The 27877-nt window shown below is 52.6% G+C and overlaps 2 protein-coding genes across 2 annotated transcripts in view; one reads left to right on the top strand and one right to left on the bottom strand.

Moving 5' to 3' along the window:
- Positions 1–24030, bottom strand: part of lrtm1 (leucine rich repeats and transmembrane domains 1) — a 33367-nt gene extending 9337 nt beyond the window's left edge. The window contains exons 1-2 of the mRNA XM_072472476.1: positions 23736–24030; positions 20067–20663 (exon numbers count right to left, since the gene is read on the bottom strand). Coding sequence (XP_072328577.1) covers positions 20067–20663; positions 23736–23742 — 604 coding nt within the window. The 5' untranslated portion in view covers positions 23743–24030. The remainder of the gene's footprint in view (positions 1–20066; positions 20664–23735) is intronic.
- Positions 1–27877, top strand: part of cacna2d3a (calcium channel, voltage-dependent, alpha 2/delta subunit 3a) — a 1400547-nt gene that overhangs the window by 1006381 nt on the left and 366289 nt on the right. The gene's annotated exons all lie outside the window — the stretch shown is intronic.

Genomic DNA, 27877 nt, shown 5'->3' with positions numbered 1-27877 from the left:
ACGGGCGGCTTGCGGCGGCTGCGGTCGCAGGTGGAGGAGTCCACCCGCGTCCAGGAGCTGGGAGTGGTCCCGCTCATGCGTGCCACCCAGGCTGACACCGCACGGGTGGCGTCCGCGGTGGAGGCAATGGTTGCGACGGTGTCAGACATGGGGAACGGTTTGCGAGGCCTGGGGCCTTCCGTGCAGACGGCGTCTGTGGGCCAGGAAATGGCTGCCCTCTCACAGGAGGCCATGAGCCAGTGCCAGCGCCAGATGGCAGAGGCGCTCAACGCCATAGCCCAGTCTCAGCAGGCCATGGCCCAGTCTCTGCAGGCCATGGCCCAGTCTCTGCAGGCCATGGCCCAGTCTCAGCAGGCCATCGCTGAGGGCATCGGCGCCAGTGGCCATGTGCGAGCCGGCGTCGCACTGTCACAGACAGGGTTTGCCAACACCCTGGGCTCCATGGCTGCAAACCTGCAGACCCCTGTCGATACCAGCACGGGCCTCCAGGACTGGCAGCGCCAGATGTCGGGGGGGGCGTCGGATGGCCAGTCCGTTCGCATCCCCCACCCATGTAGAGGCCTGGGGGCCATCGGGCACCCCGAGGGAGGAGGAGGTGGTGTGGTCCATCCAGGCTCCCTCTGTAGGGGAGGTCCCGGTACACCGCGACACCTCGGACTCCCCCCCCCTTCCGTCCCAGGTGCATCGGGTGGGCAACGGGCAGGACAGGCTGGCAGCTCGCCATCCCAGTCGCCCGGGCCGCAGCCTGGCCCATCTAGGCCAGGACGCCCCAGGAAACGGCCGCCAAAGGGATCCAGTGTCAGAGGGCAGGAATCACAGGAGTCCACCTCCAGTTCTGCTGTACCGTCTGGGGAACCACGTAGACGTAGTCAAAGGGCCCGTAAGGCCAAACAATTAGACACTGAGTAAGTTGGCACGGGTGCAGGGCACAGATGAGTTTTAGGGGCTAGGGCACGTGCATGAACTCCTTTGGTTATTAAAGTCAATGTTACACCTACCGAAGCTGCCTTTGTGCTCTGTCCAAAGTGTGCGGGCGTGTCATGTACGTTGAGCGCAAGTGTGTGTGTGAGGGGTGGTCTTACCTCAGCCCCAGGTGAGTCTGCCCCCTTCCCCCTGGGCCGCCATCAACATCCCCCGGGCAGAGGACGGGACCGTGCGCTGCAGTGTCACAGCCGCATGCAGGGATGGTCCGGGTGGATGGTGGTACTGTGGCCATGGGTCAGACATAGTCCAACGATGTAGAGCCAGGAGCTCATCGCAGGGCGGGTTGTCATCATCCTCCATGGCCTGCGATAGACACGCGTCCACCCGCAACTGTGTGAGCCCGGCCCGTTGTGCCGCCGGTGGATCGGCAATGCGGGGGGGGGGGGTGGTGTGCATGCGGGTGGGGTGGGTGTGGTTGGGGAGGGGGGTGAGGGTGCTGGGTGGGTGGATGGGTGGGGGGTGTGGGTGGTCGGCTGTTGCCATGGTGTGCGGTCTATGGCCATACTACCCGATTCCCACGCCCATCTAGTCAGTGAAGCGGGCGTCTATCAGTCTGTCCCGTGCCCGCTGGGCCAGCCGGTAACGGTGGACAGCCACCCGCCTGTGTCTACCCCGTCTGCCCTGACCATTGCCCCCATCCCCCTCATCTGGGGAGAACTGTGCCTCTTCCTGCTGCTCCTCCACTCCGCCCTCCTCTGCCTGCGGCACATCGCCCCTCCGCTGGGCTATGTTGTGCAGGACGCAGCACACCACAATGATGCGGCCGACCCTATCTGACCGATACTGGAGGGCGCTCCCAGAGAGGTCCAGGCACCTGAAACGCATCTTCAGCACGCCAAAGCACCTCTCGATCACTCCCCTTGTCGCTACATGGGCATCATTGTAGCGGTTCTCCGCCTCATTGCGTGGCCTCCGTACAGGCGTCATCAGCCACGATCGCAATGGGTAGCCCCTGTCGCCCAGCAACCAGCCCCTCAGCCGGGGATGGCGTCCCTCGTACATGCCGGGGCTGGATGTCCGCGACAACACGAATGAGTCGTGTACACTGCCTGGGTGACGGGCGCAGACGTGCAGGATCATCATGCGGTGGTCGCAGACCACCTGTACGTTCATCGAATAGGTCCCCTTCCTATTAGTGAACACGGCCCTGTTATCTGCAGGTGGCCGCACGGCGACGTGCATCCCATCGATCGCGCCCTGGACCATGGGGAACCCGGCCACGGCAGAGAAGCCCACGGCCCGGGCATCTTGGCTGGCCCGGTCCACGGGGAAGCGGATGTAGCAGTGCGCCATGGCATAAAGGGCATCTGTCACTGCCCGGATGCACCGGTGCACCGATGTCTGCGATATGCCGGACAGGTCCCCACTCGGTGCCTGGAATGACCCCGTTGCATAAAAGTTCAGGGCCACCGTAACCTTGACGGACACGGGGAGAGGGTGTCCCCCGCCAGTGCCACGCGGTGACAGGTGTGCCAGCAGGTGGCAGATGTGTGCCACGGTTTCCCGGCTCATCCGGAGTCTCCTCCTGCATTCCCGGTCCGTGAGGTCCTGGTATGACTGGCGGGGCCGGTACACACGGGGCGCCCTCGGGTGCCTCCGTTGCCGTGGGGCCGCGACGTCCTCCTCCCCCTCCTCGTCCTGTCGGTCAGGTGTCCCTCCAGCCTGGGCGGCTGCCGCCTGCCCCTCTGCGGCAGCCTGCGCCGCCTCTCTGGCACGCTCCTCCTCCTCCTCCTCCTCCTCATCCAGGGCAACATAGACATGAGCGGCTGCCACCACGGCGGCCAACATCGCTGGATGATCTGAAAACATGACGGCCTGGTGGGGGGGAGGGGAACGACGACATGTCATCATTGCCCATATCCCCTCCTCCCCCCAGCCAGGTGGCAAGGACCGCATGGGTCCAACTGTTGGAGGCTGGCACCTGGCCAGGTGGACCAACTCATTTGCCCTCCCATCACCCTCCTCGGCACGGACCCCCTCCCCAACCTCCACCCCAGCACGGACCCCCTCCAACCCCCAACCTCCACCCCAGCACGGACCCCCCCCAACCTCCACCCCAACACGGACCCCCTCCAACCCCCAACCTCCACCCCAGCACGGACCCCCCCCAACCTCCACCCCAGCACGGACCCCCCCCCCAACCTCCACCCCAGCACGGACCCCCTCCCCAACCTCCACCCCAGCACGGACCCACCCCCAACCTCCACCCCAGCACGGACCCCCTCCAACCCCCAGCCTCCACCCCAGCACGGACCCCCTCCCCAACCTCCACCCCAGCACGGACCCCCCCCCAACCTCCACCCCAGCACGGACCCCCTCCAACCCCCAACCTCCACCCCAGCACGGACCCCCTCCAACCCCCAACCTCCACCCCAGCACGGACCCCCTCCAACCCCCAACCTCCACCCCAGCACGGACCCCCCCCACCAACCTCAACCCCAGCACGGACCCCCTCCAACCCCCAACCTCCACCCCAGCACGGACCCCCCCCAACCTCCACCCCAGCACGGACCCCCCCGCAACCTCCACCCCTGCACGGACCCCCTCCCCAACCTCCACCCCAGCACGGACCCCCCCCCAACCTCCACCCCAGCACGGACCCCCTCCAACCCCCAACCTCCACCCCAGCACGGACCTCCTCCAACCCCCAACCTCCACCCCAGCACGGACCCCCTCCCCAACCTCCACCCCAGCACGGACCCCCTCCCCAACCTCCACCCCAGCACGGACCCCCCCCCCAACCTCCACCCCAGCACGGACCCCCTCCAACCCCCAACCTCCACCCCAGCACGGACCCCCTCCCCAACCTCCACCCCAGCAGGGACCCCCCCCCCAACCTCCACCCCGGCACGGACCCCCTCCAACCACCAACCTCCACCCCAGCACGGACCCCCTCCAACCCCCAACCTCCACCCCAGCATGGACCCCCTCCAACCCCCAACCTCCACCCCAGCACGGACCCACTTCCCAACCTCCACCCCAGCATGGACCCCCCCCCCAACCTCCACCCCGGCACGGACCCCCTCCAACCCCCAACCTCCACCCCAGCACGGACCCCCTCCAACCCCCAACCTCCACCCCAGCACGGACCCCCTCCAACCCCCAACCTCCACCCCAGCACGGACCCCCTCCCGGCACTCCCCCGGAGCCCAGCCTACTCTAACCACACACCCCCCCCCGCCCCGCACACACACACACAAGCCGAGACACACCTCTCCTCGCGCAATCAGTCTGCGGCCACGCCATTTCCTGCCCAGAGCCAACCCCCCAGGCCGTCACTCACCTCCTCGCTGGTCGGCGTGAGCCTGGAGCACGGGTCACGCCGATGAAAAGGAGGTTTGATTCACGTCGACGTTAACGGTCATCACGTCGACGGGACTTCGGCCCATCCGGAAAGGAGAATATCGGCAGGCCGAAAATCGGCTGCCTTGCGCAGACCCGTGACATTCTCCGCGGCAGCGGCGCCATTAACGCCCCGCCGACTTTTCTCCCTTCGGAGACTTCGGCGGGGGCGGGGGCGGGATTCACGGCGGCCAACGGCCATTCTCCGACCCGGCGGGGGGTCGGAGAATGACGCCCATGATTTTCAGGCATTTGGAGCTAGGCCACTGATGAGCCATGATCTTATTGCATGGCGGAGCAGAAGTGAGGGGCTGAATGGTCTCCTCCTGTTCCTATGTTCTTATGAATTGAACTTTTAAAAATAAACTTTTTAAAACACAGAGTAAAGGGGCGAGATTCTCTGACCCCCCGCCGGGTCGGAGAATCGCCGGGTGCTGGCGTGAATCCCGCCCCCGCCGGTTGCCGAAGTCTCCGGCACCGGAGATTCGGCGGGGGCGGGATTCGCGCTGTGCCGGTTGGCGGGCCACCTCCCGCGATTCTCCGGCCCGAATGGGCCGAAGTCCCGCCGCTAAAATGCCTGTCCCGCCGGCGTAGATTAAACCACCTACCTTAACGGCGGGACAAGGCGGCACGGGCGGGCTCCAGGGTCCTGGGGGGGGCGCGGGGAAATCTGGCCCGGGGAGGTGACCCCACGGTGGCCTGGCCCGCGATCGGGGCCCACCGATCCGCGGGCGGGCCTGCGCCGTGGGGGCACTCTATTCCTTCGCGTCGGCTGCTATTCCTCCACGATGGCTGACACAGAGATGAACCCTCCCCCCTGCGCATGCGCTGGGATGATGCCAGCACACGTTGGCGCTCCCGCGCATGCGCCGGCCGGCGGAGGCCCTTCGGCACCGGATGGCGTGGCGCCAAGCCCCTTCCTCACCGGCCGGCGTGGCGCAAACCACTCCGGGGCCGGCCTAGCCCCTGAAGGTGTGGCGGATTCCGCACCTTCGGGGCGGCCCAACGCCGGAGTGGTTCACACCACTCCTACCCGCCCGAGTTGCCCGCCCCGCCGGGTATTGGAGAATCCCGCCCCATATTGCTGACAGAAATTTATTTAAATAGTTTAACCCAGAACTACCGTCTCCAGAAGAACAACCAACTCAGTCACCTACATTTTTAAATTCAAATCATCAAGATCACCAAATTCAGCCTGACACCAGCCTAGTTACCAAACTACACATTGCCTATTGTTTTCACTTTTTCTGGACTTGAATTTGGCCAAGTTATCCTTCCCACTTTGTAATCTATATTTGAGTATGTGTGAAGTTCGAGTGTGTGTATGTGTGTATATTTTATTCATTTCGAGGGCATCCTCAAATTCTTATCTTCAGATTGAGGATGCTCTTCATCTTGTTGTGGTGCACTACAACCGTGCTAAATGGGATAGATTTTGAATAGATCTAGCAACTCAAAACTGGCCACCCGTGAGGCGCTGTGAGCCATCAGCAGCAGCAGAATTGTACTCAACCACATTCTGTAAACTCATGGCCGGCATTTCCATCAAAGCCTGGGGACCTACCCTGGTTCATTGAAGCGTGGAGGAGGGCATGCCAGGAGCAGCACCAGCCATACCTAAAAATGGGGAATCAACCTGGTGAAGCTGCAACACTGGACTGTGCAAGCCAAGCAGTGGCATCAATATGCAATAGACAGCTAGGTGATCTCACAACCAACAGATCAGATCTAAGCTCTGCAGTGCAGCCACATTCAGTCATGAATGGTGCTGGACAATTAAGCAACAGGAGAAGGGGATTCTAAAAATATCCCCATTCTCAATGGTGGGGGGAGACCAGCACATCACTACAAAAAATAACGCTGAAATATTTGCAACCAACTTCACCCAGAAGATCCAAGGGGATGATTCATCTCAGCCTCCTCCTTAAGTCCTCAGCATCACAGATGTCAGTCTTCAGCCAATTCAATTCCCTGGGTGATTGCTTTGCTGAGCATCTTCGGTCTGTGCGCATTCAGGACCCTGACCTTCCTGCTGCTTGCCATTTTAACAAAAGACCCTGCTCCCATGCCCACATGTCTGTTCTTGGCCTGCTGCAATGTTCCAGTGAAGCTCAACGCAAACTGGAGGAACAACATCTCACCTTCCGGTTAGGCACGCTACAGCCTTCCGGTCTCAACATCGAATTCAACAACTTCAGATGATCAGCCCCACCACGCCCCATTTGTTTTCATTTCATTTTAACTGTCTTTTACCATTTCTTTCTTTCTTAATATACATTTAATTCCCCCCCCCCCCCCCCCAATCTTATCCACCTTTCCTGCACCTTTCTCCTCTTTGCTTCCCCCTTCCCCTCCCCCCAAATCCACAGTTCATCCTCTGATGTTCGTTTCTCTGCTGTTTGACCTTTCACATCTTTTGTCCTGTCTGGGGACTGCCATTAGCACCCTTTCCCCTTGGTTTCTGTGGTCATTAGCACCCGGTTTCCCTGGGTTTCTGTGGCTATGACTCATCTTTCATTCTCACTCCACACTATAAATATTTCCCACTTTCTCTGTCTGTTAGCTTTGACAAAGAGTCATCAGACTCGAAACGTTAGCTCTTTTCTCTCCCTACAGATGCTGCCAGACCTGCTGAGATTTTCCAGCATTTTCTCTTTCAATTCAATTCCCTCTGTGGGATACCAATAAATGGCTGAAGGCACTCGACACTGCAAATATTATAGCCCAACAACATTTAAACTACAGTACTGAAGATGCTCCCGAACTAGCAATGCCCCTAGCCAAGCTGTTCCAGTGTTGCTACAACACTGGTATGCTCTGCCCACAAAACACAGGGCAAATCCAAACAAACCGATTGCCACCCTATCGGTGTACTCTCAATTATCAGCAAAATGATGGAAAGTGTCATTGATAGTGCTGTCGAGTAGCAGTTACTCAGTAGTAACTCAGCTGACTGATGCTCACTTTAGGTTCCCCCAGGGCACTCAGCTCCTGATCTGAATATAGCCTTCATCTAAATCTGGATCAAACAGCTGAACTCGAGTGGTGAGGAGAGGGTGAGTGCTCTTGACACCAAGGCAGCATCTGATTCAATGTGGCACCAAGGAGTCCCAACAAAATTGAAGTCAATGGGAACCAGGGGAAAAACTCTTCAGTGGTTGGAGCCACACCTGGCACAGAGTAAGATGGTTGTTGTAGGCCAGTCCTCTCAGGCCTGGGACATCGCTGCAGGAGTTCCTTAGCGTAGTGTCTTAGGCCTAACCGTCTTCAGCTGCTTCATCAATGACCTTTCTTTCATCATAAGGTCAGAAGGGGGGATGTTCGCTGATGTTTGCACCATGTTCAGCACCATTCATGACTCCTCCGATACTGAGATACTGAAGCAGTCTGTGTCTATATACAGCAAAGCTTGGACAACAGTTAGACTTGGTCAGGTTGGATTGGATTGGATTGGATTTATTTATTGTCACGTGTACCGAGGTACAGTGAAAAGTATTTTTCTGCGAGCAGCTCAACAGATCATTAAGTACATGAGAAGAAAAGGGAATAAAAGAAAATACGTAATAGGGCAACACAACGTAATACAATGTAACTACATAAGCACTGGCATCGGGTGAAGCATACAGGGTGTAGTGTTAATGAAATCAGTCCATAAGAGGGTCATTTAGGAGTCTGGTGACAGTGGGGAAGAAGCTGTTTTTGAGTCTGTTCGTGCGTGTTTTCAGACTTCTGTATCTCCTGCCCGATGGAAGAAGTTGGAAGAGTGAGTAAGTCGGGTGGGAGGGATCTTTGATTATACTGCCCGCTTTCCCCAGGCAGCGGGAGGTGTAGATGGAGTCAATGGATGGGAGGCAGATTCGTGTGATGGACTGGGCAGTGTTCACGACTCTCTGAAGTTTCTTGCGGTCCTGGGCCGAGCAGTTGCCATACCAGGCTGTGATGCAGCCTGATAGGATGCTTTCTATGGTGCATCTGTAAAAGTTGGTAAGAGTCAATGTGGACATGCCGAATTTCCTTAGTTTCCTGAGGAAGTATAGGCGCTGTTGTGCTTTCTTGGTGGTAGCGTCGACGTGGGTGGACCAGGACAGATTTTTGGAGATGTGCACCCCTAGGAATTTGAAACTGCTAACCATCTCCACCTCGGCCCCGTTGATGCTGACAGGTAAGTGGGAAGTGACATTTCCAACAAGAAAGAATTTCATCATCACCCCTTGACTATCACTGAATATCCTACTAACAACATCCTGTGGGTTGACCAGACTTGGACAAGTCATATAAATAATGTGGGCAGGATTTTCCTGCCCTTCCACGGCGTATTCTGCAGCGATGGAGGACGGCTCACCAGTGGTCGGGAGTGGGATCTTGCCAGCATGAAGGTCCAGAAAATTCCACCCTGTGACTACAAGAGCAGGTCAGAGGCTGGGAATTGTGGGAATTGTTTAGCTCACCTCCTAACTCACCTGTCCACTATCTACAAGGGTCAAGTCACAAGGAGTGTGATGGAATACTCTCCACCTGCCTGGATGAGTCCAGTCCTACCAATACTCAAGAGGTTTGACACCATCCATGAAAAAGAAGCCTGCTTGATTGGCACCATGTTCACCACCATTTCACTCACTTCATCGCTGACTCACAGTGGCAAAATTGTGTAACAATTAACATGATACACTGCAGCACCTCACCAAAACTTCTTTGATAGCACTATGGCAGCAGATAATTGGGAACACCATGCAAGTTGCCCTCCAAGCCACACACCTTTATAACTTGTAAATCTATCACCATTCCTTCACTGTTGCTGGGTCAAACTCCTGGAACTCCCTTCCCAAAAGCACTTTGGATCTACCTACATGACATGGACTGCACTGGCTCAAGAAGGAAGATCATCAGCACCTTTTCAAGAGCAATTAGAAATGGGCAATAAATGCTGGCATAGCCAACGATGTCCACACCCCGTGAACAAATAACATATTTTACTTGGATCGGTTTAAGTACAATAAAGCTAACCTCTTTCTTTGTCAAACTCAAAAAACACCCGCCTGATGGGTTATTTAATGATCACAGCCTGTAAACAATTAAGTACTCACTAAATTGGCAAGTATATCTGTTTTAAAACAAAAAAAAACCTGTTGCGGTCAAACAAGGAGAGGGAACAGAGAGAATCCACTCGATCCCTCCTCACTTTTGTGTAAGAATTGCGATGTATCGATCACAATTGTCCAAATAATATTACACATTGAAAATATAACATTTTGGGAATATAAAATAAAGGGTACAATTCTACAATGAATGCAGCAACAGAAAAACCTTGATGTAATTTGTTTGTAAATCAATAGAAGTGGCAGGGCAGGTTGAGAAAAAAGTTTAAAAAGCATACAGCATTCTGGATATTATACAGCAAGGCATTGCATGCAAAGTCAAGGAAGCTATGATAAATATTGGTTCAGTCAAAACTGGAGTATTGTGTCCAGTTTTGAATGCAGCCCTTTGAGATGGATGTGAAGGCCTTAAAGAGGGTTCAGGGACATTTCCCAGAATGGTTCCAGGGATTTGGGGCTTCAGTTATGTAGATAGATTGGAGAACCTGGGGCTGTCCACCTTAGGGTAGAGGAGGTTGAGAGGAAAGTTGTTAGCAGTGTTCAAAATCATGAAGGGGCTGGACACACAAAATAGTGAATGTCGTATGGAAGAGTCAAGAACCAGAGGACACAGATTTAAGGTGATCAGCAAAGGAAACAAAGATGATACAAGGAAAAACCTTTTTGCGCAGCAAGTGGTTAAGATCCAGAATACACTGCCTGGATGTGTGACAGTAATAATTTTCAAAAGGGAATTACATAGGATATATGGCACAGTGATAGGCCATTCAGCCCAACAGGTCTATGCCAGTGTTTTTGCTCCATGCAAGCCTCCTCCCATCTTTTTTACAACTGTGAAACCGACAACTACTGAAGCAATCAGCAATGCATGTTTCACTGACACAAATGTCAACTGGTCATGATAAGTGTCAGCCATATAAGGCAAGCAAGATTATGCTCTGATTCTTCCATCTCTGCCCCAATCTAGATGAAAAAGTAAAGCTGTGCAGAACGTGGAAGTCATGATGAACCTCTTCCGAGCCCTGATCAAACCAGACCTTGAACATTGTGTCCGGTTTTGGTCACCAAGTCACACATTCAAGCACTGGAGTCAGTGCAAAGAAAGAACACAATGTACCCAGAAAGTGGTGGGAATGTGGAACTTGCTACCACATGGGAGCAGTTGAGGCAGCCAGCACAGATACATTTAAGGGGAAGCTGGGTAAACATTTAAGGGAATAGAGGGTTATGCAGATAGAGTAGATGAGAGGAAGTAGATGAGTGTAAATGCTAGTATGAACTCAATAGGCAGAATGGGCAGTTTCTGTGCTGTGTATTCTTTATAATTTGAAGCAAAGTCTCGAGTCAGAGTTGTAAAATCTGAGCGTAGATCAGAGCAACTCAAACTTTTCAACCTGGCATGTAATGTCTAAGAGGTGATCTCATATAGCGATTGGCCCAGGTTTTGTGGTTGTATTTACCGTGAAACTGTCTTACAACTGAGAAAACGACAACTTCTGGGGCGAGATTCTCCGGCCCCCTGCCAGGTCGGAGAATCGGCAGGGGCTGGCGTGAGCCCCGCCCCCGCCAGTTGCCGAATTATCCGGCACCGGATATTCGGCGGGGGCCAGAATAGCGCCGCGCCGGTTGGCGCCCCCCGCGATTCTCCGACCCGGAAGGGCCGAAGTCCCGCTGCTAAAATGCCTCTCCCGCCGGCGTAGCTTAAACCACCTACCTTACCGGCGGGACAAGGCGGCGCGGGCGGGCTCCGGGGTCCTGCGGGGCGATCTGGCCCCGGGGGGTGCCCCACGGTGGCCTGGCCCGCGATCGTGGTCCACCGATCCGCGGGCGGGCCTGTGCCATGGAGGCACTCTTTCCCTTCCGCCTTCGCCACGGTCTCCACCATGGCGGAGGCGGAAGAGACTCCCTCCACTGCGCATGCGCGGGAATGCCATCAGCGGCCGCTAACGCTCCCGCGCATGTCATTTCTGCGCCAGCTGGCGGGGCACCAAAGGCCTTTTCCGCCAGCTGGCGGGGCGGAAATACGTCCGGCGCCGGCCTAGCCCCTTAAGGTTGGGGCTCGGCCCCCCAAGATGCGGAGCATTCCACACCTTTGGGGTGGCGCGATGCCCGACTGATTTGCGCCGTTTTGGGCGCCAGTCGGCGGACATCGCGCCGATACCGGAGAATTTCGCCCCTGATGTCCACAGTCAATCATGGGAACCCAGAAGTTGCTGTCAGTGATTCTCCACTCCTCCAGGGGGCACAGTTGAAGCCCCTGCAGATGGAAATTCTCTAGAAGTCACCTGAATTGATGTGATTATATCCTTTCGCACTTTAAGTTTCGCTGTAAAAACTCTTGAAAATGTTACACCTTATCACTTCTCGGCCTTTTGGCTAAGATGAGCGTGATGTCAGGTGTAATGCCTGGATCTGGTATGTCTCTCTTGTGGGGACCATGAATTGGATTCAATTTGAATTGGTTTTTGGAGCAGGCAAGGAGCTGGATGAGGGGTTTGCCCCTGTGCACACGCTGAGCTCAGGCTTTGTAACTCTGATAAAGGAATTTTAAAAAAAGAAAAGTTATTGAATAAGTTGTAACTAGATTTTTAATATTATACTAATTTTATCCTTATAGCTAAATACGCTGGCCTAAAAATAATTTTAGATTTATGGAACGTCAAGTTTCTCCACTATGATAGAAACATTCCATAGTTTTTGTTCAAATTTGTTTGAGATATTTCAACTTCTACCTTAATTCTTCAATGTGATGGTTGATGGCATCACTGCAGCTACTGCAGCAAAGTGAATAAACAGTCCTTTGGTATTTCAGAACTTGAGTATTGCTGGAAAAAGAGACATGTCAAAGCTTTTCACCTTGTACTCATCAGGACACGTCGCACAAATAACAATATGAGAAGAAAACAACAGTTTATCTGTTTGGGAAAAAAAGTGCTGATTGGTTGGCAAGTGGACTCTACATGGCAGAGGTGATGCCGTGGAGAATGCATCAGTTAACGGTGACTGACAGTTAACTGCCAAGCATTGTTTGAAGTTTAAAAGAACTCGTCCCTGTTCTTTGCAGACAGAAAGAATATGTGCACACATTGAACAAAATAAGTGACAGCCATTTGTTGACTCACGCCTCAGGGCAATTCCTTGGCCAATCAGGGTCAGGTTGCCTGCTTTAAATTTCAAACAGTGCTTGGCAGTTAACTATTAGTGATCTCAACTGGTGCATTTTCCTTGTGAACTCCTCTGCCAATCAGAGTACACTTGCCAAAAATTAACACTCTGTTCTCATACAGTATAAATGATTGTTTTTCTCCTTGTATTGGTATTCCTGCAAAGTGCCCCTTTTTTAAATTCATTTTTATGGGATGTGGTCATTGATGGCTGGGCCAGCATTTGTCTAATTTGCCTAGAAAAGGTGATGGTGAGCTGCCTCATTGAACCGGTGCAGTCCATGTGGTGTAGGTCCTGATGAATGCAAAACAAAAAGCTTCAAAATGTCTCTTTGCTTCGGCAAAATGAATAAAATTAATGGCGGGGGGAAGGATGAAATCGACACCACAGAGCCCAGTAGATGTTTTGGATCTGTTTTTCTCAGGGTGAGCAGTGAACGCGATCACTTTGTCACTGACTGAAAAGTCTGGGCCATTATATATCAAATAAAATGACATGGAAAAGATAAACCCATAATATTACTTTCACTTAAATTGTAGGATTAAGACAAGAAGACTTGCGTTCAAAATAGTAAAAGTTAAATTCCGCACTTATAGCAGGTAATTTTGTTTGATGAAGTAATGAACACTTGGAATCAAGTTCCAGATGGAGTTCAGAAAATGAAAATCCTACCTGCATTTGAATCATAGAATCATAGAATTTACAGTGCAGAAGGAGGCCATTCGGCCCATCGAGTCTGCACCGGCTCTTTGAAAGAGCACCCTACCCAAGCACACACCTCCATCCGATCGCCATAACCCAGTAACCCGACCCAACACTCAGGGCAATTTTGGACACTAAGGGTAATTTAGCATGACCAAAGCACCTAACCTGCACATCTTTGGACTGTGGGAGGAAACCGGAGCACCCGGAGGAAACCCACGCACACACGGGGAGAACGTGCAGACTCCGCACAGACAGTGACCCAAGCCGGGAATCGAACCTGGGACCCTGGAGCTGTGAAGCAATTGTGCTAACCACCATGCTACCGTGCTGCCCTGAAAAACAATTTGATGGTGCTTTGAAGTGGGGGAAATCATGAGGTATTTGTGGATGGGCACATTCATGAATTTGATATTTTGGGCGGGATTCTCCGCGAACCGGCGGGGTGGGCCACTCCAGCGCCGAGGAGTGGCGTGAACCACTCCGGCGCCAGGCCGCCCCGAAAGTGCGGAATCCTCCGCACCTTCAGGGGCTAGGCCGGCACCGGATTGTTTGGCGCCGTGAGGAAGGGGTTGGCATCACGCCAGCCGGCACCGAAGGGCCTCCGCCGGCCAGCTTAAGTTGGCACATGCGCAGGGGGGGTTCTTCTCTGCACCGGCCATGGCAGAGGTTGACAGCAGCCGGTGCAGAGGGAAAGCGTGCCATCACGGCACAGGCCCGCCCGCGGATCGGTGGGCCCCGATCGCGGGCCAGGCCACCGTGGGGGCACCCCCCGGGGCCAAATTTCCCCGCACCCCCCCCCAGGACTCTGCAGGCCGCGTGGAGCCAGGTCCCGCCAGGTAAGGACCTGTTGTGATTTACGCCAGCGGGACCCGCCGAAAACGGGCGGCCACTTGGCCCATTGCGGGCCGGAGCATCGTCAGGGGGGGCCACTGTCAGCGGCTGCCGACCGGCGTGGTGCGATTCCCGCCCCCACCAAAACCACGGCGCCAGAGAATTCGGCAGCCGGCGGGAGGTCGGAGAATCCCGCCCCACGTGTTTATAACCAAAATTCCCTGATACCTTGGGTAAGTTTCAAATATCCAGAACCCTGAACTACCGCATTATTTTATTAGTTCATGTAAGTTGGACAAGGCCAGCATTTGTTGCCCATCTCTACTTGTCATTAAGAAGGTGGTGGTGAGGCTCTTCTTAAACCGCTGCAGTCCATGTAGTGTAGGGAGGGAGTTCCATCAGTTTGACCCAGTGACGATGAAAGAACAGTACATTTTCAATTAGGATGATGTATAACTTGATGGGGTCTTGCAGATGTTATGTTCTTATGTGCCTGCTTCCCTGTTCTTCTAGGTGGTAGTGGTTGTGGATTTGTAATGCACTGTCAAAGAAACCTTGGCATGCTGTTGCAATGGGAATTCCCATTGACAGCGGGGGGAATGAAGAATCCTGCCGCTACCGAGAAACAGGTGGTTGGGGGACCTGAGAATCTGGCCCTTAGGGCGCGATTCTCCGGAAAAATTCCAAGTGCTGTAGTGAGCGTGAATTGCCGCGTGTTTCCCGCACTCGGCCCAGCAAAGGCGGGCAACACTATTCAACGTTAATTGGTCCACTTCACGAGGCCTCACGGCTTCTCGCCCCGAATGCCGGCTTGGCAGCTGATTCGCCTGGACTGCGCTCGCCAGCCCACCACTAACAACGTCGAGCAGCACTTAAGCTGCACTTGCTCAGCCAATCCCAACCAGCTCGTAACAATGGTGCCGAGGAGACCGGCCTCAAGATTCGGGGTGCTGACCTGGGGAGGCTCCTGGACGCGGTGGAGGCCAGGACGGATATCATGTTCCCACGAGGGTCCCGGAGGGTGAATCACAAGGCAGGGTGACCAGGAGGACTGACCTCCAGTGTCAGTAGAAGGTCAACGTATGAGTGAGTAGACACTAGCCCCCCACCACCCCAACATCCCCAAGGGAGCATTCCCCCAAGTAACCCCCAACCCTCCTTCCATTCCCCTCCCCCTTCAGCACTCCCTCCACCCACACCGTAAACCCTCTCTTCACATCCCCCACAATTGTAAACTACGCGTGTGGCTAACGATGCCCTCTCTGTGTCCCCTCAGGAAAAGCTTTTTTGAGGGGTGGGCCCTGGAGGTGACTGGGGTGGCCAAGGACAGGGCAGTCACCAACGTGGAGGCTGGCAGACCCCGCAGAGGTGAGGGACCACCAGGCTCCACCCGAAGGACCAATCAAACGTGAGTAGTGATTGCCTTACTGACTGACCCATCCCTCCACTGACCACATGTCCATTCTCCCACAGGTCCTCCAGCTGACGGCACGGCCCATCCCGGGTGGCCCCCTCTGCTGACTCTGAGGAGAACACCTCATTGGAGAGCTCCAAGGATGCAACTGTTATAGTCGTGGCACAGCCGTCATCCCCACCCTCCACCAGTGCAGATACACACACCTCAGTGGGACATGTTAGTGGACAGGCTTCTGGGGCACAATCTGGTGAACAACACCACACTGCTGCTGATGTACATCAGGTGGAGGCAGGAATCCCCAGACGAGACAGCATTGGAGGCCTGCTGGATCCCTGGACCCAGCTGGTTCCCAGCCTGATGCTGAGCCTGTTGAATAGAGTTACCCGGAGCTGATGGAGATGATAGGCAGCAACCTGGACATTCAGAGGAAGATGTCACTGTCACTCCAGATTTGAGGAGACCCAGAGGCTATGGGCGCAGGAGATGGGGCCGGCAATGAGTGACACCGAGGCCAACACTCCTCGGGTGGCGACAGCAGTGGAGAGCATGGTGCACGACGTTAGAACCATGATTGAAGGTGTTCAAGGCGTCGCGCAGTCGATGACGGCAATGGCTGAGGGTCTCAGCAGTGTGGCTGCCTCACTGGGGATTATCACCCAGTACCAGGCTGACTTTGATGGGGTTCTATGGAATATAGCATCATAGTATCATAGAATTTACAGTGCAGAAGGAGGCCATTCGGCCTATCGAGTCTGCACCAGCTCTTGGAAAGAGCACCTCCACCCTATCCCTGCAGCCCCACCTGACCTTCTTTTCGAGACTAAGGCAATTTATCATGGCCAATCCACCTGATCTGCACATCTTTGGATTGTGGTAGGAAACTGGAGCACCCGGAGAAAACCCACGCAGGCACGGGTAGAACGTGCAAAGTCCGCACATACAATGACCCAAGCCGGGAATCGAACCAGGTACCCTGGAGCTGTGAAGCAACAGTGCTAACCACTGTGCTACCGTGCCGTTAATGTCCCGCTCTTAGATGGGAATGACCGAGGCGCTGGGGAGCTAGTCCCAGTCGCAGGTGGGCATGGCTGAGGCACTGCATAGCATGTCCCAGTCACTGTGGAATGTGTCCCAGTCACTGAGGAGCATCGCCAAGGCCGTCGACACGATGGTGTGGACTAAGGGGAAATCACTAGGTCTGGCAGAACCAGATGATACAGGGACGGCTGGGGCTCGAACCAGCTGCCCCTCCGTCCCAAGGTGAACCCCAGGGCCCTTTAGGCACCAACTGGGAGGAGGGGGCGCAGAGTGCCAACCCGGGCCCGTCCCATGGGGCAGTGATGGTGGCCACCAGCAGTCCTGAGTACCACCCCCCTGATGAGGCAGAGTCTCAGGGTCAGCACAGGGGATAGGGTGGCACGGCTGTGCATGTGCCGCCGACAAGTGAGCCGGGGCCAGAGGACGCCCTCCAGGGGCAAGAAGGTCATGGGACGAGGTAAGCAGCTGGCTGCCTCCACCTCAGATGTGCATCCTGGGAAGACAATAAGACATAGTGGTAGAGCTAGGAGGGACAGTGTTACACCGTCAATTCACTGTGAGACCGTGAGAACGAGTGAACATTAGGCTTTAATATCCATGAATTCGCCTGCCAGAGTCGGCTGTACAAATGAGTGCCACCCATAGGTGGCTGGACTATATATGGCCCCGGTGAGGGCGGAGTCAGAGGCGGAGCCCACCGGTGTTCCAGTACAGTACCTGGAAGTAACCCGTATCATCACTTCCAGGTCATGGGTCACATCATTATACAGACAGTACAGACAGCTCATGCATTAGGTGAAATACGTTCACCACAGACAGCCACGTTGAGCATCACTCAGGGCACCGAGGTAGGGAGGAGGAGTTAGGTAGGGGGTGAGAATGTGGTGGGGTTGGGAGCCAGGGGGAGTTGGGGGGAGGCGGCACTATTGGGAATGGGGTATTGTACAGCACATTAAACAACTTTTTGCACAAACATGTCATTTTCACCCGCAATGCGGGCTGACCACCGGACCCTTTGCAATCCCCCGTCCCATGACACCCACCCACCCTCCAGCCGTGGTCATGACCCGGGAGCTGTGTCCCTGGGTGTTCGGATGTTGGCTGCTGCGTGTCTGGTGCTGATGCCACACAGTGTCCAGGCGTCAAGTTGCAATCGGAATGCTAGGCAATGACTCCCACATACTACATGGCCCACCTACCCACGCGAATCCATTTGGTATGTGTCAAATGCTCACTTAACCGCGATTGCCAATTCACTATTAGTGATTGCCTTCAGCCACGCAGCCAGAGGCCTCAGCAGTTGATGAGGGTTATGGGTGATCGGTGTGGGAGATGGGCAGGGACAGGGGTTGCCCTTGGAATGGGGTTGGGATCCAGGGGTTGGCATGGTGGTGCCGCAAGCAACTGCCCCCCCCCCCTCCCCCCTACCCTTTGCCTGTGGGCAAAGATGGCTACTCACCTCCTCGGCTCTCACGGGAGCTCTTCCACCAGGTTCACGTTTGTCGAAAGGAGTACTAATCAGCACCAGCGTGAGCACTTGCTGGGGAGGCCGGTGAATGACAGGAGGCCATTGGATGATGGGAGGCTCTCATTAATTGTATGGAAATGGGGCTTAAATGGGGATTCTGAATTCACCTGCGGGAGCAGGCCGGTTGCATCGCAAACTGTTTGGCGCCTGGCATGGTTCTTGTTTTTGGCATCTCCCACTATTCACTGGCCTTGTTACGCTTGAGCACGAGCGTAACGAAGCCGGAAGATCGCGCCCATTGCCTTTCTATGACCCTTTATAACTATCTGCTCCAAAAAAGTCAGCAATCCTGTAATGAGCTACTTGTAATAACATGCCCACTAGTATCAAGGAAATTGCAACTGGAGTCAGAGCTGCAGCTGCAGGCTTTAAGATTTAAGTGTGATCATCATGAAAAAGAGGAGCCAAGATGCAGTAATAAAATAACAGCAAGAGCTAACTGCAAAATTCAGCTTTTGTGCTCTTCCATTGGCACATACATATGCACCCACTCTCAGTGAACAGTTAAACCTGTTAAGTCATACAACACGCTCTTTCTGGATTTAGTTGCACAACTGATTCCAATACTCAAAATTTCACTTCAATTGTTATTTCTCTCAGTGAATCCTAGAATTTGTGTGATGAGTACAGAAGGAGTACAGTTTAATACGGAGTATTCTATCTGTTTTTTATTGCTGTTATTTTTGTTTTAAAATCAAACTGATTTTCCACTTCACCACATACACCATCGTCAATGTCCAATTCCTTCACTTCAACAACTATCAAAACAAAAGTTCAGGGGCGAAATTCTCCGGAAACGGCACGATGTCCGCCGACTGGCGCACAAAACAGCGCAAATCAGATGGGCATCGCGCCGCCCCAAAGGTGCGGAATGCTCCACATCTTTGGGTGCCGAGCCCCAACCTTGAGGGGCTAGGTCGGCGCCGGTCGAATTTCCGCCCCGCCAGCTGGCAGAAAAAGCCTTTGGTGCCCCGCCAGCTGGCGCGGAAATGACATCTCCAGACAGCGCATGCGGGGGAGCGTCAGTGGCCGCTGACAGCTTCCCACGCATGCGCAGTGGAGGGAGTCTCTTCCCGCCTCCGCCATGGCGGAGGCGGAAGGGAAAGAGTGCCCCCATGGCACAGGCCCGCACGCGGATCGGTGGGTCCCGATCGCGGGCCAGGCCACCGTGGGGGCACCCCCCGGGCCAGATTGCCCCGCGCCCCCCCCAAGACCCCTGAGCCCGCCCGCGCCGCCTTGCCCCGCCGGTAAGGTAGGTGGTTTAATTTACGCCGGCGGGACAGGCATTTTAGCGGCGGGACTTCGGCCCATCCGGGCCGGAGAATCGCACGGGGGGGCCCGCCAACCGGCGCGGCGCGATTCCCGCCCCCGCCGAATATCCGGTGCCGGAGACTTCGGCAACCGGCGGGAGCAGGATTCACACCAGCCCCCGGCGATTCTCCGACCCGGCGGGGGGTCGGAGAATCTCGCCCCAGATGTTGAATGCATTCACTATTATTTTTCTATGTGTTGTTTTATGTTGTGTCTAGGAACCTCTCTAATGAAGTATTTATACTTACTAAAAATTATTTGATTATCATAACCTGTGTCTAACCCACTTTGCACAGCCCAACCTGCCCTAACAATGGTATTATTGAGAGCATGATTTACACAGAATGCATATGCAATTATTAACCTTAGATAAAAAAGAACTTCTAATACTAGAAGGCAAAATAAGATATAAACCCACGTGTGCAAGAGAAATCTGATGTAAAGCAGAGGCAACTTTGAGTAATGCTATGAAAGAATTACATTTGTTACGCTGCTATGATTTTTGAATGTGAGGCAGAGACATCGTAAAATTGACAACAGGGGTAAAGGTTGCAACTTTTAGGTTCTCTGAAAGGGCCATTCAGTGCGGTGCATGAGAAAAAACAGCACAAATGAATCATGAAAAGTAAAACCATATTTGCCTACTAACCTTTGTACAGGAAACTTTCTAGCCAGAGTTTCAGTCCAGCCACGTGACAGTCACATTTCCAATGGTTTTTCTGGAGCAAAAGTACCTGTAGATTTGACAATGAATCCAGAAGGGCTGTGTCCAGTTGGTGAAGTTGGTTTTGATGCATTCCAAGCCAGATCAGATTATTTTGGTTCTCGAAGAAGCCTTCAGGCAAACTTGTAAGATTGTTAAATGATAAATCCAGTTGTTTGAGATTCTCAGTTGAATGAAGGATTTTGTTGTCCATATAGGTGATGGAGTTATTTGCAAGATTCAAGTTGAGAAGATTGTGCAGTCCATCAAATGTATTTGATGATAAACTTGAAATAACGTTATTTGACAAGTCTAAAACCTGCAGCTGAGGCATATCAGTGAAAGCAGCGTTTGATATTGTGTGAATATGGTTGTTCTGTAAGTCCAGAATTTCTGTGTCAGGGGGGACATCATTTGGAATCTCTGACAGTCCATTACCTGTGCAACTCACTTCTTTCAGAGTAATGTTGCAGAGACATCTTTCTGGACATCCAATAACTGAATGTACGAATAAGAGACCAAGAATTTCTAAAGTGATTTTACCTGGATCCAAAGAAAACAGATAGCTACAAGTTAAATTGCCTGTTAAGTTATTTGCACTGCCTGAATGTGACAATATTTTCTTTGTAGGGCACAATCATGACACAAATTCCACTATAATTGCAGTATTGGTAATTAATAGCATAAATGAGAACACTTTTCCCTCTCCTCCAGCATCACATTTACTTTTTTTTTAAGGATCTGTCTTCCCCCCAATGAGGATCTGTCTTCCCCCCCAATGAGGATCTGTCTTCCCCCCCAATGAGGATCTGTCTTCCCCCCCAATGAGGATCTGCCTCCCCCCAATGAGGATCTGCCCCCCCAATGAGGATCTGTCTCACCCCCCAATGAGGATCTGTCTCGCCCCCCAATGAGGATCTGTCTCCCCCCCCCCAATGAGGATCTGTCTCCCCCCCAATGAGGATCTGCCCCCCAATGAGGATCTGCCCCCCCAATGAGGATCTTCCCCCCCAATGAGGATCTGTCTCGCCCCCCCCCCAATGAGGATCTGCCCCCCCAATGAGGATCTGTCTTCCCCCCCAATGAGGATCTGTCTTCCCCCCCAATGAGGATCTGCCTCCCCCCAATGAGGATCTGCCCCCCAATGAGGATCTGCCCCCCAATGAGGATCTGTCTCGCCCCCCCCAATGAGGATCTGTCTCCCCCCCCAATGAGGATCTGTCTTCCCCCCCCAATGAGGATCTGTCTCGCCCCCCAATGAGGATCTGTCTCACCTCCCAATGAGGATCTGTCTCGCCCCCCAATGAGGATCTGTCTCCCCCCCCCCCAATGAGGATCTGTCTCGCCCCCCAATGAGGATCTGTCTCCCCCCCCCCCAATGAGGATCTGTCTCCCCCCCAATGAGGATCTGCCCCCCAATGAGGATCTGCCCCCCCAATGAGGATCTTCCCCCCCAATGAGGATCTGTCTCGCCCCCCCCAATGAGGATCTGTCTCCCCCCCCAATGAGGATCTGTCTCCCCCCCCCAATGAGGATCTGTCTCCCCCCCCAATGAGGATCTGTCTCGCCCCCCCCAATGAGGATCTGTCTCCCCCCCCAATGAGGATCTGCCCCCCCCCCAATGAGGATCTGCCCCCCCAATGAGGATCTGCCCCCCAATGAGGATCTGCCCCCCCAATGAGGATCTTCCCCCCCAATGAGGATCTGTCTCGCCCCCCCCAATGAGGATCTGTCTCCCCCCCCAATGAGGATCTGTCTTCCCCCCCCAATGAGGATCTGTCTCCCCCCAATGAGGATCTGCCCCCCCAATGAGGATCTTCCCCCCCAATGAGGATCTGTCTCGCCCCCCCCAATGAGGATCTGTCTCCCCCCCCCCAATGAGGATCTGCCTCTCCCCAATGAGGATCTGCCCCCCAATGAGGATCTGCCCCCCAATGAGGATCTGCCCCCCCAATGAGGATCTGTCTCGCCCCCCCCAAATGAGGATCTGTCTCGCCCCCCAATGAGGATCTGACTCCCCCCCCCCCCCAATGAGGATCTGTCTTCCCCCCCCCATTGAGGATCTGTCTCCCCCCCCCCCCAATGAGGATCTGTCTCCCCCCCCCAATGAGGATCTGTCTCCCCCCCAATGCGGATCTGTCCCCCCCCCCCACACAATGAGGATCTGTCTCCCCCCCCCCCATGAGGGTTTCACTTCCTCCCCTTCCCCCCCCAAAAAAAACCCAATCAGGGCCATTTTACCCCTCCCCCATTAGGGTCTCAGCCCAGCACAAGTGAGTGCTCGAGCGCAGGCGGTTGATGCGCGCCGGGGGGGGGGGGGGGGGGGGGGGGGGGGGGGGGGGCCAGCATCACATTTACTGTGACACAAGTTTACAGCAAATTACAACTCAATTGGAAATGAAAAACTGGATGTGGTGTAAAATGAACAGCCAATCCTATCCTATCCAGTCTATTTCTCAGGTTTAAAGAACCTTCACTATAACTTTCTAGTGCAGAAGGGCATTAAGAATATTCCTGTATTTATTACTGATTGGGAAAGAAGTGACAAATCTACAGTCACTGCTTTGTCATAACTAATAAATATATGGGCGAATCAAAAACATGTAATTAGGAGACTGTTTAACAGGCTTTTGGAGCCCAGACTTTTTCTCATTAGATTCTTACACAAAAGATCATGTTAAGATTAGATCACAAATAAGCCTTTCATATGCAGCCAACACATTGTGGCATGCTGTTGGTAATTTTCCATCCATTAACTTCAATGGACAGAAAATTGTGGACAACACATCCACAAATATCTGATTGGCACGAGCTGTCTATAAGTTCCATCTGAAATGCAGGGTAACACTTAATGTAGCCTTTTATTCAGTACCTTTACAGTAAATAGACTTTATAAAATATGTATTTGTTATTGGTAAGCTTGATATACTTTACTTTCTGTGTTGCCTGTAATACTATCATCTTTGTTATAAATTTACTGAATTGAATTTCCCACAAGCTTAAAGTTAGTTTACGCGTCACTTTAACACTCTTTTATATCCTTGCGATGCGACTCAACCTCTCAAAGGCCAGAAAGCGAATAATTGAAACTATGAAAATTCAGTCCTGCTGTTGTAAACTGGTGCGTCAAATTTTTTAAATTTAGAATTTTGTAATCTTTGTCTTACTTTAACTTTTAGTCGATTTTTTTTCCTCCCTGCAAACCCAGTCTCTTCTTCCCTCTCTTTATTCCTCTTTTTGCTCCGATTTGTCACCATATCGCTCTACTTCCTGCTGAGTTGCTTCCCTCTCAATCCTTAAATCTCATTGGTGAAGAAGCTAGATTGTAGGCCCTCCAGATTCCCAGGAGCCCAGGTGACCTTTTCCACTTTGCTGCCCTGGAATCTGTTCACACTTCCAGCAATGTGCGTCAAAAAAAACTATTGATCTGAAGAGTCAAGGAAACTAACAAAGTGGGTGCACCACAAAATGTCCCACTCCTGCAAAATTAGAGTCAACGCTTCAAATGAAATAAATGGCGTCAGAAGCTGCATCGAGGGACAAATTCCAAATAACCATTTCCCAATCCTCACTTATAAAAGCACAATAGATCAGGCGTTTAATACACAGTCTTACCTCTCATTGTCCGTACCTGGTATTCCCTTTCCTTTCAGATAGAATTGAGCTAATCCAGAGATTATTACCACATAGAAGTTGCACACAGACGTTAATACTGATTTATATTTCCAAAATTCACAATCTATTGTTCCATTTGAATACAAACCGAAGAGGATTTTGTTACCTCAGGTGGAGCCAGGCAGCCAGTATTAAGAGTGACCTCTGTAGGGGTCCCTAACTTTTACTGCAGCGTCCCAGAGATTTTCTTTTCACAAAGTGAGGCCTTGTTTTCTAAATCTCCTCTGAACATGCCACATGAGCAGTGGCTGTCAGCGAAGAGAAGACAGCTGTGCCTCACAAATCAAGATTTTATAGCTCAGGTTTTGGATGTTTTTTTTTAATCTGCCTGAAGTTCAGAGGATAAAAATAAACCTGCCTGCTGAAATCCAGGGCGAATGTTAAATTCCTTGTACGATAGTGCTGCTAACAAACCGACTTGAGTTAGATAAGACCACACTTGACTATCGATGTGCCTAGATCCCGAGTTGAGGGAATGACCTTTATAATATCTGGATATCTAATACCTAGCCTTTTGATGCAAGAGTTTGTTCATGCTCTTGTTTATTTTCTGGGGTGAATATAGCTTGCAGAATTCCAACATATTGGTCCTGATTGTAACTGCCCCACTTGGCATAAAGTAGGTTGGAGAGGAGGGGTGCAGTTAAAATAATGATAGTCGCTAACCCCACCAATCTGGTTTCCTTCCTGTTGTGCCCCCCATATTAACCTGTTTTCTTGAACAAAAACGCAGAATGTAATAATCTTGTAAAAATCTTGCCAAGATCAATCTTCCAACTATAACTTTTTATTCACATAACGGAAAAGATTGCAGCAGCAGCATACAGGGCACAAGCCCAAGCCTGGAGACCTACAGAATACTGACCCCAGTTGACGCAGTGGGTTTTAAACTCCTGCAGCTTTTTTCCCATTGGGCGAGCTCCCTCCCACTCAATAGGAAAGCTCATACTCCACGAAGCCTACGGGGAGATCTATTGATGATCCTGCATTTCCTTCCTGGCCACCATAACATCCCTTCATCCTTAAATCTACTTCTGCCCCAGTACCCTCACTGCAAGAAAGTCCCTTCTACCACTTGGCGACGGGTCTGAGGTCAGTCGAGAGTGGGATTGGATCTGGTAGCGTGAACTGAATTGCCTTCGTTTCTGGAGGGAGTGTCGATTGGTTCCTCAGGAGTGTAATGGAACATCCAGGTGGTGGGGTTCTCAGGTATCTGCTGCTCTTGTCCTTCTAGATGGTAGTGGTCATGGGTTTGAAAGGTGCTGTCGAAAGAACCTTGGAGAGTTACTGCAGTGTATCTTGTAGATGATGCACACGGCTGCCACTGTTCGCCAGTGGTGGAGGGTTCCTCTATGGGGTCCGCTTCAATCAGGAAACCAGCTTCCTCTGCTTCCATCTCAGAGTCCATGTCCCTGTTATCTGGAGGGATGGGCGCTGGGTTGGCTTCGAGCTGTTGTCAGTACTGGTGGCGGCCACCTCCATAGCCGGTATTGAGGCTCGCTCAGGTGAAGATTCCCTGCTGCTGAGATGGATCAGGTGTTTCTTTATGACCTTATCCTGCACCTTCACTTTGTATGATGCTGGCCCGGTTTTCTCCATGATGATTCCAGGGACCATCTCCGAAGTTCCTCACTTAAACCTGATTGCCTGTTTCGAATGGTCTTTCTGTTCTTGCAGAGTCATCATTTCTTTTCTGATTCTCTGTGGGGCCACCACCCTCCCCACAAGGTTTGGGAATAATAGGCTTAGTCTCATACGAAACCGTTGTACCATTAACAGTTCTGCTGGAGCAATTCCGGTTGATGTGTGAGCAGTGATCCTATATTCGAAACAAATCATGCCAATTTGATCTCTATGCATGCTGCAGGTTGTTTTTTGTGTGTCAGTTTTAAAAGTCTGCACTGCCTGTTCCTCCAGCCCATGTTTTTACCTTCTTTTTAAAAATAAATTTAGAGTGTTCAATTCATTTTTTTCTAATTAAGGGGCAATCTAGCGCGGCCAATCCACTTACCCTGCACATCTTTGGGTTGTGGGGGCGAAACCCACGCAAACATGGGGAGAATGTGCAAACTCCACACAGACAGTGACCCAGAGCCGGGATCAAACCCGGGACCTCGGCGCCGTGAGGCAGCAGTGCTAACCACTGTGCCACCATGTTGCCCCCTCCAGCCATTTGGTGACGGGTGATAGTATGGGTCTGGTTTAACACAGTGGGCTGAAACAGCTGGCTTGTAATGTAGAACAAGGCCAGCAGCGCGGGTTCAATTCCCGTACCGGCCTCCCCGAACAGGTGCCGGAATGTGGCGGCTAGGGATGTTTCACAGTAAATTCATTGGAGCCTACTTGTGACAATAAGCGATTATTATTATTATTACTATTATTATTATTAAGGTGATGTTCTGATATGTTTGATCCCATTGGATAGTATGAGGTTTTGGAACTCGCCACTGGTATTCTGTGTGTGCAGGAACCCTGTTGTAATATCTCATATTTTTAAAATATTCATTTACAGGATGTGGGCGTCGCTGGTTAGCCCAGCATTTATTGCCCATCCCTAGTTGCCCTTCAGAAGATGGTGGTGAGTTGTCTTCTTGAACCGCTGAAGTCCTCGAGGTGTAAGCACACCCACTGTGCTATTAGGGAGGGAGTTCCAGGATGTTGCCCCAGCGACAGTGAAGGAACGGCGATATATTACCAAGTGATTTGGAGGGGAACCTCTAGGTGGTGGGGTACCCAGATACCCACTGCTCTTGTCCTTCTAGATGGGAGTGGTCATGGGTTTGAGAGATGCTGTCGAAGGAACCTGGTGAGTTACTGCAGTGCACCCTGTAGATGGTACACACGGCTGCCACTGTTCGACACTGGTGGAGGGTTTAAATTTTTGTGGAAGGAGGAGCAATCAAGCGGGCTGCTTTGTCCTGGATAGTGTCGAGCTTCTCAAGTGTTGTTGGAACTGCACTCATCCAGGCAAGCGGAGAGTATTCCATTACACACCTGACTTGCCTTGTAGATGGTGGCCCAAGCCGGGAATCGAACCTGGAACCCTGGAGCTGTGAAGAAACTGTGCTAACCACTGTGCTACTGTGCCGCAGGAGTAGACTGGTAGGGCAGTAATTGGCTGGGTTGCATTTGTCCTGTTTCTTGTGTACAGGACACACCTGGGCAATTTTCCACATTGCCGGATAGATGCCAGTGTTGTAGTTGTATTGGAACAGCTTGGCTAGAGGTGCGGCAGGTTCTGGAGCACAAGTCTTCAGTACTACTGCCGGAATATTATCAAGGCCCATCACCTTTGCAGTATCCAGTGCCTTCAGCCTTTTCTTGATATCACATAGGCTGAATCATATTGACTGAAGACTGACATCTGTGTTACTGGGGACCTCCGGAGGAGACCGAGATGGATCATCCACTCGGCACATCAGGCTGAAGGTTATTGCGAAGGCCTCAGCCTTGTCTTTTGCACAGATGTGCTGGGCTCCTCCATCATTGAGGATGGGGATGTTTCTGGAGCCTCCTCCTCCTCCAGTGAGTTATTCAATTGTCCACCACCATTCACAGCTGGATGTGGCAGGACTGCAGAGCTTAGATCTGATGCGTTCGTTGTGGAATCACTTAGCTCTGTCTATTACTTGCTTGTAGCGTGGGAGGTAATTGAGCTCATGAAGTCTATCTTTCAAACATTTGGAGTTTGCATCTACCAGGATCAGAACCATTGAATCCATAAAAGACCCGAAAACATCTGTGTGCGTTCGTACCCATGGCTTTCCAGGACATTCCCATGGATGTTGGGAGGCTGAGGGAGGGAGTTTCTGATTATCCGGGCATAGATCGCACTGTCTCACCATGTCTGTGATGTCCGGGTTGATGCCAGACCACCAGACATAGCTCCTGGCGATCATTTTCATTTTCGATACTCCAGGGTGGCCATTATGTATCCGAAGGCTAGGCCGGCGCTGAACTACAGTGCGATCTATGCCCGGATAATCAGAAACTCCCTCCCTCAGCCTCCCAACATCCATTGGAATGGTCTGGCAAGCCATGGGTACGAACGCAGGGCGAGGAAAATTACTCGGGACCCCCAG

The sequence above is a fragment of the Scyliorhinus torazame genome, chromosome 13 (assembly GCF_047496885.1).
Source record: "Scyliorhinus torazame isolate Kashiwa2021f chromosome 13, sScyTor2.1, whole genome shotgun sequence".
NCBI lineage: Eukaryota > Metazoa > Chordata > Chondrichthyes > Carcharhiniformes > Scyliorhinidae > Scyliorhinus > Scyliorhinus torazame.
The sequence above is the reverse complement of the archived record's forward strand: the minus strand, read 5'-3'. Positions and strand labels throughout refer to the sequence as shown.